At 36.8% G+C, this 12,801-nt stretch overlaps 1 protein-coding gene across 15 annotated transcripts in view; it reads right to left on the bottom strand.

The window, feature by feature from the left end:
- Window positions 1-347: 347 nt before the first annotated feature.
- LOC132914386 (basement membrane-specific heparan sulfate proteoglycan core protein-like) overlaps window positions 348-12,801 on the bottom strand; it is a 186,409-nt gene continuing 173,955 nt past the window's right edge. For 14 of the 15 annotated variants that reach the window (XM_060973438.1, XM_060973439.1, XM_060973440.1 and 11 more), the window contains 23 exons: window positions 12,479-12,775; window positions 11,977-12,116; window positions 11,726-11,906; window positions 11,603-11,632; window positions 11,064-11,324; window positions 10,110-10,649; window positions 9,484-9,898; window positions 8,842-8,989; window positions 8,381-8,657; window positions 7,805-8,065; window positions 7,185-7,451; window positions 6,702-6,890; window positions 5,947-6,216; window positions 5,586-5,737; window positions 5,190-5,497; window positions 4,529-4,995; window positions 4,276-4,441; window positions 2,455-2,848; window positions 2,012-2,378; window positions 1,729-1,930; window positions 1,263-1,613; window positions 775-1,181; window positions 348-692 (listed from right to left, as the gene is read on the bottom strand). In XM_060973438.1, the coding sequence (XP_060829421.1) occupies window positions 923-1,181; window positions 1,263-1,613; window positions 1,729-1,930; window positions 2,012-2,378; window positions 2,455-2,848; window positions 4,276-4,441; window positions 4,529-4,995; window positions 5,190-5,497; window positions 5,586-5,737; window positions 5,947-6,216; window positions 6,702-6,890; window positions 7,185-7,451; window positions 7,805-8,065; window positions 8,381-8,657; window positions 8,842-8,989; window positions 9,484-9,898; window positions 10,110-10,649; window positions 11,064-11,324; window positions 11,603-11,632; window positions 11,726-11,906; window positions 11,977-12,116; window positions 12,479-12,775 (5,942 nt within the window). In that variant the 3' untranslated portion in view covers window positions 348-692; window positions 775-922. Of the gene's footprint in view, window positions 693-774; window positions 1,182-1,262; window positions 1,614-1,728; window positions 1,931-2,011; window positions 2,379-2,454; window positions 2,849-3,051; window positions 4,017-4,275; window positions 4,442-4,528; window positions 4,996-5,189; window positions 5,498-5,585; window positions 5,738-5,946; window positions 6,217-6,701; window positions 6,891-7,184; window positions 7,452-7,804; window positions 8,066-8,380; window positions 8,658-8,841; window positions 8,990-9,483; window positions 9,899-10,109; window positions 10,650-11,063; window positions 11,325-11,602; window positions 11,633-11,725; window positions 11,907-11,976; window positions 12,117-12,478; window positions 12,776-12,801 lie in introns of those variants that run through there. The other variant, XM_060973453.1, reaches the window with a different exon arrangement.

Here is a 12,801-nt window from a genome sequence, read left to right as displayed (position 1 = left end):
AGTATCACATAATGAAATTTAAAGTGTTTTAATAAAAAGAAAGGAAAACAAATTTGTATAGAAGTCATAGAACAATCAATAATAGGGCCTATCATTGGTCCAGATAACTGTTGGAATAAAAATTTTACTTTGTAATACAACTTATTTCTTTTGTTTTTCTATATGTCGAAGATAAACATTCTCAATTCAATGAGAATTTGTTGTAACGTTACAACTAGAATTATGAACTAATGGAGCCATTTTTAGTGTTTGCTTAGCTAAAGATTAGAGGAAGTCTATGGGAAGTTAACAACTCAGACAATGGCAGTGAAAACTTATGTGTGACGTAATATAATATTATTGTATCCATTCGCAATCGCCTCAACGTTCATTCTTTGAACGTGGCAGTCAATTGGAAAAAAAGCATTGTCAGATAAAAATAAAAATAAAAAAGGGAATAGGTTTGGCTAATATGAGGAAAGAATCTATCGTACTTTATAAAAACAAAGAACTGTATAAAATGTAGTTAATTCGGTTATAAAATGTTGTCAGAAACATATTCTGTACACGTACAGATATAAAACTGCTTATACATATATCATTTGCCGCGGTAGGCTTTACAAACTGAATAATATAATTGTCCCTTCACTTAAATAAACCACTTCCATATCTTTCCAAGGTCGCCTCTTGTTGGAAGTCTATCGTCCAAATAACTATAAAACAAAAAGAAATAAAGAGAAAAAAGGGTTATTAAAACATTAATAATCCTCACTTGTTAAAATGTTAATAATTTACCTTGTCCCCAATGTTAACGAAGCGTTAAACAATTTACAAATTGGATTAATTCCATAAGTTACCAGAGAATACGTGTTTCTTCATTATTAAATCATTGTTGAAAGGACACGTATTCACTTAAACAAGACCTAATCCAATTAAACAACACTTAACTCAATATACATTTCATCGCGTTTATAGTGTCTATGCATAATACTGTGAAAAGCACGCTCTGCTCTCGGATATCCATGGTGAAAGCGAGCAGATTTTGAAGTAGGATTAACAATGAGTAATTTTTGATACTGTACGCAGCTAAATTTGCCGCTGGTTTAGGGTGGATTATATTGACAGGAGGTGGAGGAACAAACGCGTCGAAGATGTCCGTATCCGCGTTGGTAAATACTAAGGAAGAGGGTATCCATCTTGCTCTAAGCAGCATGAAAGATTAACAGAACATTTTATACAGTTTCCATGTTGTTTTCTTAACAGAAAATTATTTTTTCATTTACCTAGTGCATGGTGAAACGTTCTTTCCCCTTATAGATTTTTCTCCAATGTCTATGGCCCCAGAATCTTGCACCTCCATGGTGTAAATGCAACCAGAAAATCCTTCTTGATATTTTCCATAAGTCATAGCATAGTCTGGCACTCCACCTAAGTACACGCTGCCTCTAGCATTCAAATCTTGCTGTGTTCCATAGCTAGCACTGCTCTCCATATGTTCTCCATTTAATTCTATGCTTCCATCACTTCCCTGGCGCTTTAAGATTATTCTGTGTCGTTCTCCATCATCTACCTTCTGTGCAGTGACACGAATCACTACTGGTCCTGTACCCAAGTTGTATTGATACTCTACGTAACTGAAAATAGCAGATTAAATAAAATATTTATTCTAAAAATTGGAATAGAATACTTATTGCTCGCAAATGAATTCATAAATTATTGTGTTTAATTAAAAAAAACGTTGTTAATTACCCATCAACCACAGCAAGAGCCATGTAGTGATCAAGATTAAGATCATTTGGCGTCTGCCCATGCCACATGATCAGTCCTTTGGTCTTGTTCGTTGAAATTTCAAAACCTAACACTTCACGTTCTTCTTCATGGGTCATTACAGACTTATCTAACTCTAACCAACCATCTCCTCTGAATGCAACATCGTAAGTTACCTCCGCCACTGAAAATCAAAGAGAAATTGATAAGATTGTAAAATAAATATTTGTATTTAATACTAAAATTGATTCTCTGAAATACTTACACTTTTCACAATTCTGTCCATTGTAGCCTAACCGACAATCGCATTTGTAAGACCCATGGAGGTCTGTACAGGTGCCTCCATTTCTACAGGGAAGCAACAGTTCGCATTGCTTCAAAATGTTTTCACAGTTTCTTCCCACATAGCCGTATTCACAGGTGCATGAATAGTCGTACGAATCAGTATTCTGACACATTCCATGAATGCAAGGATTGGAGGCACACGGATCATAGGGAGTCGTAGTGGATGGTGGAGTAGTGATTACAGTAGTCAACTTGGTTTGATTAGGATGTAGAATATTGCAGTCATCTATGTTTACTGAATCCAAGGCTGACTTTAGTATGTCTACATTCATCGAAGACACTCCGAGCTGAGAATATAATAGAATATGTTTTATTTGGATAATTCTATCAAGAATCTTCTGAAAAAGTTTATAGTGAGCTTACATCACTGATGCAACCACGAAAAGTTCTATCTACGCCGGCATTTCTGTTCACTATAATTCTTCTGCGATCAACGCCTCCAATATAGAGTAGTGTATTAAGCGTCATAGTGCGAGCAGTCCCGGGAGACTTGCCTCCTATTGTAGGTTCTCCATTTATAGTCAAATTCCCCTCCTTGAAGTCCCTATTGATGGAGACATGCGTCCATACACCAGGTTGAAGAACATGGTTTGATCTAATGATCGCCAGGCCAGAACCAATGTCGTATCGAAACTCGACACGTTCATCCTTGACTACCAACGCAACGAAGTCTCCAAGTCCCTCTTCACTTTGAGCACAATACATCAGTATGCCATCTTGATTGTCCAGAGGATTGAAGTTCATTGCTACTTTCAATCTGTAATAACATTGGAAATATTAAAGTCACTGTCTTGATTTAACATTAGATGTAGAAATTAGTTCCTGTTAGTGGGAGAAAATATTAGAATTAATGAGAGAAAATACATTGGAGGGACACACAATTTTCCTTTTGGAATGTGACTTACCTCTTTGATGTTCATAAACTACTACGAAGGCAGGTAATCAGCAAAATGACAAAAATCCTGTTAAATCAATTTTTATTTGCATCTCAAGACATATATTTATACTTATAGCATCACTCGAAGCCCGTCGAAATACATATAAACGGTCATTCTGGCCCTAGAAACACACCACTTATGGCACATACATCAAACAGGTTCTTACAAAATAAGTACAAACATCTTAAGATGTGCCTGATATTAAGTGTGTGTGTGAATGTGTTGAGTGTGTGCTTAGTACACAAATCGCGTATAATGCCACAACACAATAATGCCAATAATAAGCTCTTGATACTACTGTAAAGTGCCTTTCTTGTTTGGTAGTGATCTTATTAATGGTTTACTTTAAACAATAATTAAAATAACTAACACAATGCGTTAAAATGTATTATTCAAGAAGCTGTACAAAAAACCTTTTATGGTCCAAGATCCAACGAATCGAATGGCATCTTAATAAAAAGAGAGCTCTATCGACAAGAATTGTTTCTGAAATAATGTTGCTATGAAAATAATTACTTGGACCTGTAAAAGGTTGTTATATGAAAAGTATAACATAAGTATATTAATTGATACTCTAATATTACAGCACCATGAGGTTCATTCCAAGGAACTACTCACTATACAGGCTTCAACATAATCATCTATGACACATATGAGGCAGACACAAAAAAAATCTAATTGTAAATAAAATTCTCATAAAAAAAATATATATAATACACATATAATATATAATATGCTGACTAACTATAAATAGCAGTTACAGAAGAATCGATTCGTTCTCTACAAACATTTAATAAATGACTTTTCCTTCGTTTCTTTTTTCTTTTTTTATCGTTATGTGCATTGAAAGGGTTTGGTTGTGAAAAAAAGGACTAATGTTTCGTGTGGTGCAGCTTATTGTGGTGATGTGGCCTTGATCGTGGATTTCTAACTTGTGCGTTGCGTGCTCGTAATCGATCGTATCTTTTGGTTGGGTTCATTCTCGGCCTGAAAATCATTGTTCCAATTAAGATCAGGGATTTCTTTTTATTGGGGGCAAGTTAAAGTGCGCCTGAGGATCCTTTAGAGAGTCTTTGTATCCATCGATTAACATTTAAACATACATATAATAAATTGTTTAACATGATACTCTAAAGTGAAAACTTTCTAATTGTTTACTGACAAATATAAAAAATAAGGGACATATGCAGCAGAATAATTGGGCTAACTTTTCTAATCATGCATCATGCACTGTCCACATACTTACCGCCTAAGAGCTTTAGGTGTATCGTGTGCTATATAGGATTTATCGTCATGGAAGGCTGGTTCATAGACCTTCACTGTATTCTCGCAACGAGCTCCGGTTGTTCCGTAAGGACAATAGCATTCGAAACCCGTTTCTTTGTTTATGCAATCGCCTTCACCACATGCACCTATAATTACAGACAATTACAATTGTACAGATATAAAAACAAAAGACAAAAATGAAAAAATAAAAAGTAATTAAAACATATTTTTACCTGGATAACAAGGCTGGCCAACATAGTCACAGTGTTTGCCACTGTAGTCAGCACGACACAGACAAATGTATCCATTCTTTGTAGCAGCTTCTTGACATACACCACCATTGTTACAAGGATTTTCAGCACAAGTTTCACAGTTAGTGATCCCAAAGCTATCTGTCTGATCACCAATCAGGTCAATTTCCTTTTCTCCAATTACCAATCTACTGATACAGCCAACGAAACCACTGTTGATCTCTGCATACTTGGTAATTATGGTACTACTGGGGACTCCACCCACAAACAATAATGATTTCATATCCAATCCTTGTTTCCTGCCATCTGCGATACCTTTGTAAGGGCCTTCACCATCAACTAACATGGTTCCCTCCTTTCTGTGACGCTGGAGTTTTATAGTATGCCATTCTCCAAGTGTTACAGGCTTTTCTGCCCGAATCATAGTTGGTCCAGAACCAAGATCAAAGCTACCATAGGAAAATTCTTATTATAAATGCAATTAAAGAAACAGAACCCATACAAAAATTTGTTTCGCGTTTAAAATATTACAACTAGATATGTTATGTGCTTTGCATATCATGCGCATTCTATACATTATTGCATTTTAATTGCATATTAGTGATATGTTCAAGTTATTTTTAAGTTAGTTATCGATAATTACCTAAATTGTGGGTAGCCTCTAACCAGTGACAACATAATAAAGTCTCCATTTCCACGGTTGGATTCATCATTGTACAGGATTATACCATCATAGCTCTGTGGCTTGAATGAGATCTCTATGTTAAATTTCAGATAGGAGTCAGCTAGTGGAGGTAAAGCGATGAAACTTTGAGGTGCCTGACTGAAGTATGGAACTACTCCAGTTACGACAAGCATAGTCGGTATTTCTATATTTTCATGGTCGTTGTTCACAGTGCAGATGTACGTGCCTGCATCCTCTGCCTTGACGTTGGTTAGCTTCAATTTGCTCTAAGAGGGAAAAAGATAATACATGAAGTCAGAATGTCTTCTGCTATCGTTTTTAATTATGATTTTTATATTATGATTATTATCGTACCTCAAACACTTGCGCGTCAGGTTGCAAAATACCTCCTAGTTTGCTCCAGGAGAACGTCAGAGGTGGATCGATGCTAGGACGACAATCCATTTCGAGACTGGAGCCATAAGGAGCAAGCTTGGTTTCAATTGCTGGAGCATCGTTGTTTCCACCTAATAAAAGAATCCTCAATTAAAGATGTATATTTTTGGAGCTTTGAACTTATTGTATACTTACATTGAAGCATAATTTTGTAAGCGTAAGTGTGAAATAAAGACTTTATTAGTTTACTATATTACTTGAATGATCAATAAATAAAGTATAAAGATTAGGATACTGGGAAATAAATAGAATAATAGAATAATCAAGTATGAAACTTTACCATGGACAACAAGATTGAAATCCTGCTCAAAGGTACCATCAGGAGTGTCTGCAGTGCATCTGTACAGTCCACTGTCACTGACAGTTACGTTAGACAATCTTAGAGTGTTTCCATGCACTTGAGCATTTTGTGGCAGACTAGAATGGTTAGGTCTGGACCAGTAGTAACGTGGATTATGAGTTCCAGAGCATGCACAACGTATGTCAATGTTATCCCCAATGTTCACTGGATCCTGAGAGACTTCCACACTGACAGCAGGTATTGTAGTAGCTAAAATATAAACAATAGAGTTAGCAGAATGCATTGAAAGTTATTTTCAAAACGTATGAACGTGAACCCCTTTCCATTACTGCTTCCTATGACATTGAGTTTAGGATAAATCTAAAATGACAATGGATATCATTTGGATCAGGAGCAGGCTATTCTACAAAATAACGAACACATGTGGAAGATATTTAATAACCTTGCCAAGATGTTAATATCCTTTTCTATGATCACTGTGCAAAGTTTCTAATTCTCTCAACCTTTAGTACCATGAACACAATGATACAAAGTGTAAGGTAGTGACAGGATGAAGATCTATTAACAATTTCGCAGTCAAACTGTGTTCCTGATTTTTTTCTATTAGGGTAGAGATAGTTTGAGAGAAACAATAAAAAAATGTTAATCTTGTTCAACAAAAGAAGGAGAAAAGCATTAACTGTCCAATAGACATCACAAATCGGGAACACATAATTTGTTGAAACAAAACAAACCGCCTAGTTGTTGAAGATAGTGGGGAATCCACCGTTTGTTGTTGAAGTAGTGGCGGTTATCAGGATAGAAGATAGCATTCACATTGCAATAGTAATCCAACAGAAAGCATCCTTGAACGCTGCAGACGCAACTGCTTTCCCTGCACTGCATTGGGTTCACACGCGTGCAATCCGTACGCAAATTAAGTACTAATAAACAATATCGCGACAACCATAAATAAAAACTGTGTCCACCGAATCTGTATTATGACTTGCTGATGATTAATTTTGCTCAAATTGAACTGAATTGAACTCAATTCAAAATGATTCATGCTCAGGAACAATTTAATACAATCAGGTACAATACATACCCTTCTAGTCATAGTTTTTTGATCATACGTTGTCTAATTCTATTACTTGATTTGTATCGAGAAAGATGAAAAGTATGAAAGTGAAGGAAGAACACCATGCATGATGTGATAAAAACCATGGGTTTCAACTTACGTGAGACATTTAAATTAACATAATCACTGGAAACCCCATGAGAGGTTTGGGTCTGGCAGATGTACCTTCCACTGTCTTCTAGTCTTACTCTGGGTAGATCCAAATAATCGTCTTTGATTCTAGCATTAGGTGGCAATGGCAGTCCTTCTCTGGACCAGTGTATTGTAGCTCTATCGCTGACCATGCATCGTAAACGCACAGGTTGTCCTACATATGTGACCATGTCTCTTTCGAGATGTCTGACTTCTGTGTTCTCGTAAGGATTTTCTGAAATATATGGATTATAACAGGATTATATTTCATTTTATACTTATATATTAGAGCTCCATTTATCTGAACTCAGTGGAAGTGTTTATTAGTGCTTGATTACAAGGCCGCAAATTTGCCAGAATATGCATTAAGCGTAAACTGGGATCTTACTCCTATGGGACCAAATTTTATGACTTAACTTTAAAACTTATAACTATATTATGTTATGTAAAAGTACAAATGCGGTCCTGTTTGATTACATGAACTCCTCTTACATGCTCACTGGCTACGTCATTTGTCCCAAAAATGAGGTCTGATGAATGGAGTTTTATTATAGAATTATTAGAATTAGAGTCTATGGTATTACGTACGATTCACTAGAACTTCAGCAACAGCTTCAGCAGTTCCTGCTTCGTTGGTGGCTTTACAAACATATTTTCCCGCGTCAGAATAAGTAATTCCATGGAACTGGAGAAGTCCACGATGGTGTGTCACCGAATGAGGTAAGCTACGCCCTATGGCATCCCATTCTATGTTCATTGGTTCGTCACCAGTGGTACGACATTCGATTGATGGATTTTCTCCGGATCGGACTGTTTGTCTTGGTGGGATTAACACAATCCTTGGTGGAGCTGTAACAATATATAAACAAATAATTTTCAATTCTGTGATTGTTCAACTCGCACATAAGGCATTGGAAACAAAAGTGGACTAAACTTAATCAATCATACAAAAGTAGGAGAATTCATTAAATTAAATTAAAAAAATTAAACTAAATTAAATCGAGATATTATGTCACATAAAATAATAAGATCAATTGTTGCATTAAGTATTTTATACTCATGTCTATGGTAAACAAAGAGTTATTCAATTTGCTGAATACTGAACTTAGCCCACTTCTGTTCTCATATTATGTAAGCAAGACAAAGCTCGATCGAAGATCTTACATAATACTTCAAGGACAGATGTGGCTCTGAAGAGAACATTTCCAGTTAGGTCTCTCCCAGTGCAAACGTACTCTCCTGCAGCGCTTTTATCCACGACAGGGATGATCAGTACACCATTGTCAACGGAATTACCAGCTGGCAGAGGTCTATCGTCCACCCTTCTCCAATCCAAATAAATTCTGTGTCCATCGGAATCCTGCACATGGCAACGCATTTCCACCTTGCCGCCATCGGGGATTCTGAGGTAGTCTGTTCGTATAGCGTTATCATTTCCGTCCTACAACGAATATTTCAATGTTTTATTAATACTCACCATATTCTTAAGCTATGGTTACAGTAGATACGTGTTCTGACCAATGAACGGTTTCAAGTGGTAAGTATTTAAATATTTTTGTGAGCTATTGTAAAAATACCATAACAAGGAACACGTACAATTACAGAACAATTATAGGAACACGTACATTTATATCCTCTACTCTGATATAGACTCGTTCCTCAGTAGTTCCTACTCTGCTACTTGCATGGCAGATGTATGAACCTTCGTCACTCGAAGAAGCGGAGTGTATTTCATAAACGGCCTGATGAGGGGCTGCCAATTCATTGGTTGTACTATTGCAGAAAAATCCAGCGGTTACCTTTGGTTTTTACTTTCTACTATTATTATTAGACTGCGAGTATTTATGCAAATTCATATTTTCATGAACGCAACTAAAGGAGTATGCTGTAGTTTCTTCATGTTCTTCTTTACTTCATGTTTACCTCATATAGTATGTCAGAAAAGTAATGAGATTGATGTCGTTTCTCGGGAACTGATAATTTTATGGTGTTGTATAGTTTCTCAAGAATATTTTAGAGGGAACAAAGTTCATTTGTACTTGGGGTACTTGCAGATATATATTTTCAGAGTATCAGTCCGATTACTTTTCTGACACACTTTGTAACGAAATACATAATACGCATAATGCTTTTAGAATTCTTGGTAGATAAAATCATCTTCTACCAAGATTCCTATAACTTTCTACCTTTTTAATTATGTTCTGATATGAAGTTGCATAAAAATCAGCAGTCTAATTATAAAGTTTTCCTTTTAAAAAGTAACTTACAGTGATACTACGTTCGGATGTCTACTCCAAGTAACTGAAGGTTCCGGAAATCCATTTGCGCTGCATAATAGTCGTACCCTATCCCCAGGTCTCACGTGCAGCATTCCAGATTGGGGCGATATACTGATGACAGGCATGGATTGAACTTCTATGTATGCCATAGCTGAATTCGTTCCAGCGGGATTGATAGCGGTACAGACGTACGATCCACCATCGCTGACTGTGATGTTGGTTAGTCTCAGAACGCCACCAGGAAGTTGTTTAATATTATGAGGGAACGGTCGACCAGATTCGTGAGACCAATGTAACTCTGGCATGGGGATTCCAGTTGCTCGACATTGGAGATCTGTGGATCCATCCAGAGTAACTGGAGGGACATTCTTGGGATAGATCTCTACCAATGGAGGTTCCCTGCCTGTTTAAACAAGCCCAAACAGTGAAATAAAAGTTGTTCCTAAACGATTCTTAAGCTTGTGTGTGAATAGATTATACAATTAGTAAATTTTAATTTTAATTCTAATTCATTCATCTATGAGTCAAAGGTCATTATACAAAGATATATACATACAAAAATTTACTAAAGCAGTGATATGTGGTAGGGAACAGAAAACTTAATATTTACTCACGTTCGACCTCGATCATGGCGCTAGCTTCGTGAGTTCCACTTGGTCCAGTGACTCGACACACGTATATACCCCTGTCAGCAATTTGGATGTCGACAATTCTCAAAGTGTCTCCTACTTGTCGTACATTAGAGCTTAGCGGTTGAAGATACTTGCTCCACGTCATATGTTCACCGGGTTCTCTGCTTGTTAGACACCTTATTTCAGTTATGCTGCCTTGAGGAACGGTCTGTTTCTCAGGCGTCACCTTGACAAACGGCGCTGGTGTTCTAGATGTTACTGTTATGTTGATGGTGCTGTTAGTCACTCCTATGTAGCTGGTCGACGTACAGACGTAGATACCGGAGTCATAAGGGGTAGGATTTACAATTGTTAAGACACCATCACGTTGGCTGGCTGTGTGAGGTAGTGGGTTCCTTTCTCTAGACCAGGTGAGATTCGTTATTAAAGATGTCACGCATGTTATCACGATCGTTTCTCCAGGTTGGCCGAACCATTGTGACGGGGTGATGGTTGGTGGTGTTATGGGTTGAATGGATCTTCCTATATTTTTTATAGACAGAATGATCATCCTGTAACGACTATTTTCTTTATAGCATAATATTAAAACTGTCAATGAAAATGTATTTGTTGACTTTTGTTAATTTCATAATTTTAATATCATTCTACAATTAAAGATTGTTAGATGTAAAAACACAAATCTCTTGAAAACAGCTTACAAGGTAACAAAGATTTGTAAAAACCAAAGGTACAATTATTAAAGAAAACAATGTTTAAATATCTTCAATATTTGAATATTATGACAAGCAATATTTTCAAAACTATTTGTGACTTTTTCTCCTGTAGTTTTCATATTCGACAATTTATTAATAATAAACTGGCTTGATTTTGGCTTCAATTTATAAGAAGAATATTCTTATTATATCAAAGCAATGATGGAATGGAAGTCAACGGTACCTTCAACATGAAGAATGATAGTTCTCTCGTCCACGCCAACGTTATTCCTCGCCACGCATTTATATTCGGCGGCATCGTACTTCGAAGCAGATCTCAGGAGCAAAATTCCATTGTTGACCACTATACCCGGGCTCATGGGACCATAGACACGAATCCATTCGACTCGTGGCGGGGGATTCCCAGTTGCCTCGCACCGGAATTCCGCTGGTTCTCCTTCCATTACTTGTAAAGATGATGGCTCGACGATAACCCTTGGTGGAACTAGATTTGAGTGTTTAAATAGGAAAATAAAATTATCCGAATGAAATCAAGATAATTAATGTATTGTGTTAATGTCATTCTGATTAATTGACTGTTGCCTTATCTGGCATCTTCTCACTTTTCAATATGTGGAATATTGGAAGTTTTATCATTATTTTATTTATTATGTATCATCTGCCAAATTAGACCTAAGTATAGACGCAGATAGAACATTTTATTGTAGCATTGTATGTACAGCTAAGTTATTACTACTGGTATTTAAGCTAAGATTCGTGTACCTGGAATGTCCAGCAAACTTTGCGGGAAAGCTGCGTCCGGATAAATTATACGATATTCAATAATATTAATAAAATATGTACGAAGATGAATATTCCTTAGTGGTTAAATTCTTTTTATGTTACCTCCAACAGTGAGAGTGACGTTCTTGTAACCAATATGCACTCCATCGCTGATTTGACAAATGTAAATGCCGCTATCAGACACTTTCAAGTCTCGAATGATCAATAAACCACGCTTGTCGTCTATACTTCTTCCTACTGGTAGTTCGTCACCTTCTTTTTCCCATCTGATGTGCAAAGATCCCTGTATTCCAAGAAATATTTAATACATCCACCGTACATATCTTTCCAAATGATTTATTCATCTTTCTTACATTGTCCGTTCTTTCAAAGCAGTGGTATCTAACAGTGCCTCCAGCTTCAACGATCTGGAACTCGGGTTCTCTGATATAAACCACAATCTTTGGTGGATTTACGGGTGGACGACTTGTCGTGGTGGTCGATATTGTGCCTTCTGTAAGAAATACCATAAAAGTTAAAAGAAGCAAGTCTTTGGAATCCTACGATCATATAACATAGAAACATATAAATGGAAATAATGAAGAAGGACTTAATTGTCCAAATCCGATATTTTACACTCAGTTTGATACAAGAAGCCCATGAACCAAGGCGTGATCAGACCAACAATCAAAGTGGTCAAAAAGTTAGAAGATCTATGAAGTAGTCAGTAGTGAACATACGTGATTCGTAGGTGTGACTAAAGGAAACAACCATATCCAATAATGAACTAAACCAAAATACGAATGAAGATGAAACTATGATGTTCCACCCTTCCAGGGACAAACACGAATATTCCTTTAATTTGGCTCATCAAACCTGGCGTGACCGTCGTTATAACTTTGATCAGTTCCGTTCCATGATCGTCCACGATGCAGCATATTACATTGAAAGGATTCTGCTGGACATAAACGTACCAGCTCCTCCACGATCCATTAGTAGCTCTTTCAATGGGCCCTGGTGGTATGCTGGACGAGGTTAGTGGCCAGCCGTCGCACGGAGTCATTGAGAAATAGATATAAAATGGATGTGGGGACTTGTAACTGCACGTGAACAGAACCCACGAATTTGCCTTTAACACGCTCGTCACTGGCGTTAGACTTACCATCAGCCCATCTAACCGATCCAAAATATTTCATTTA

Source organism: Bombus pascuorum, chromosome 15 (assembly GCF_905332965.1).
Source record: "Bombus pascuorum chromosome 15, iyBomPasc1.1, whole genome shotgun sequence".
NCBI classification, from domain to species: Eukaryota; Metazoa; Arthropoda; class Insecta; order Hymenoptera; family Apidae; genus Bombus; species Bombus pascuorum.
Note: the sequence above shows the minus strand (reverse complement) of the source record. Positions and strands in the feature narration are given on the sequence as shown.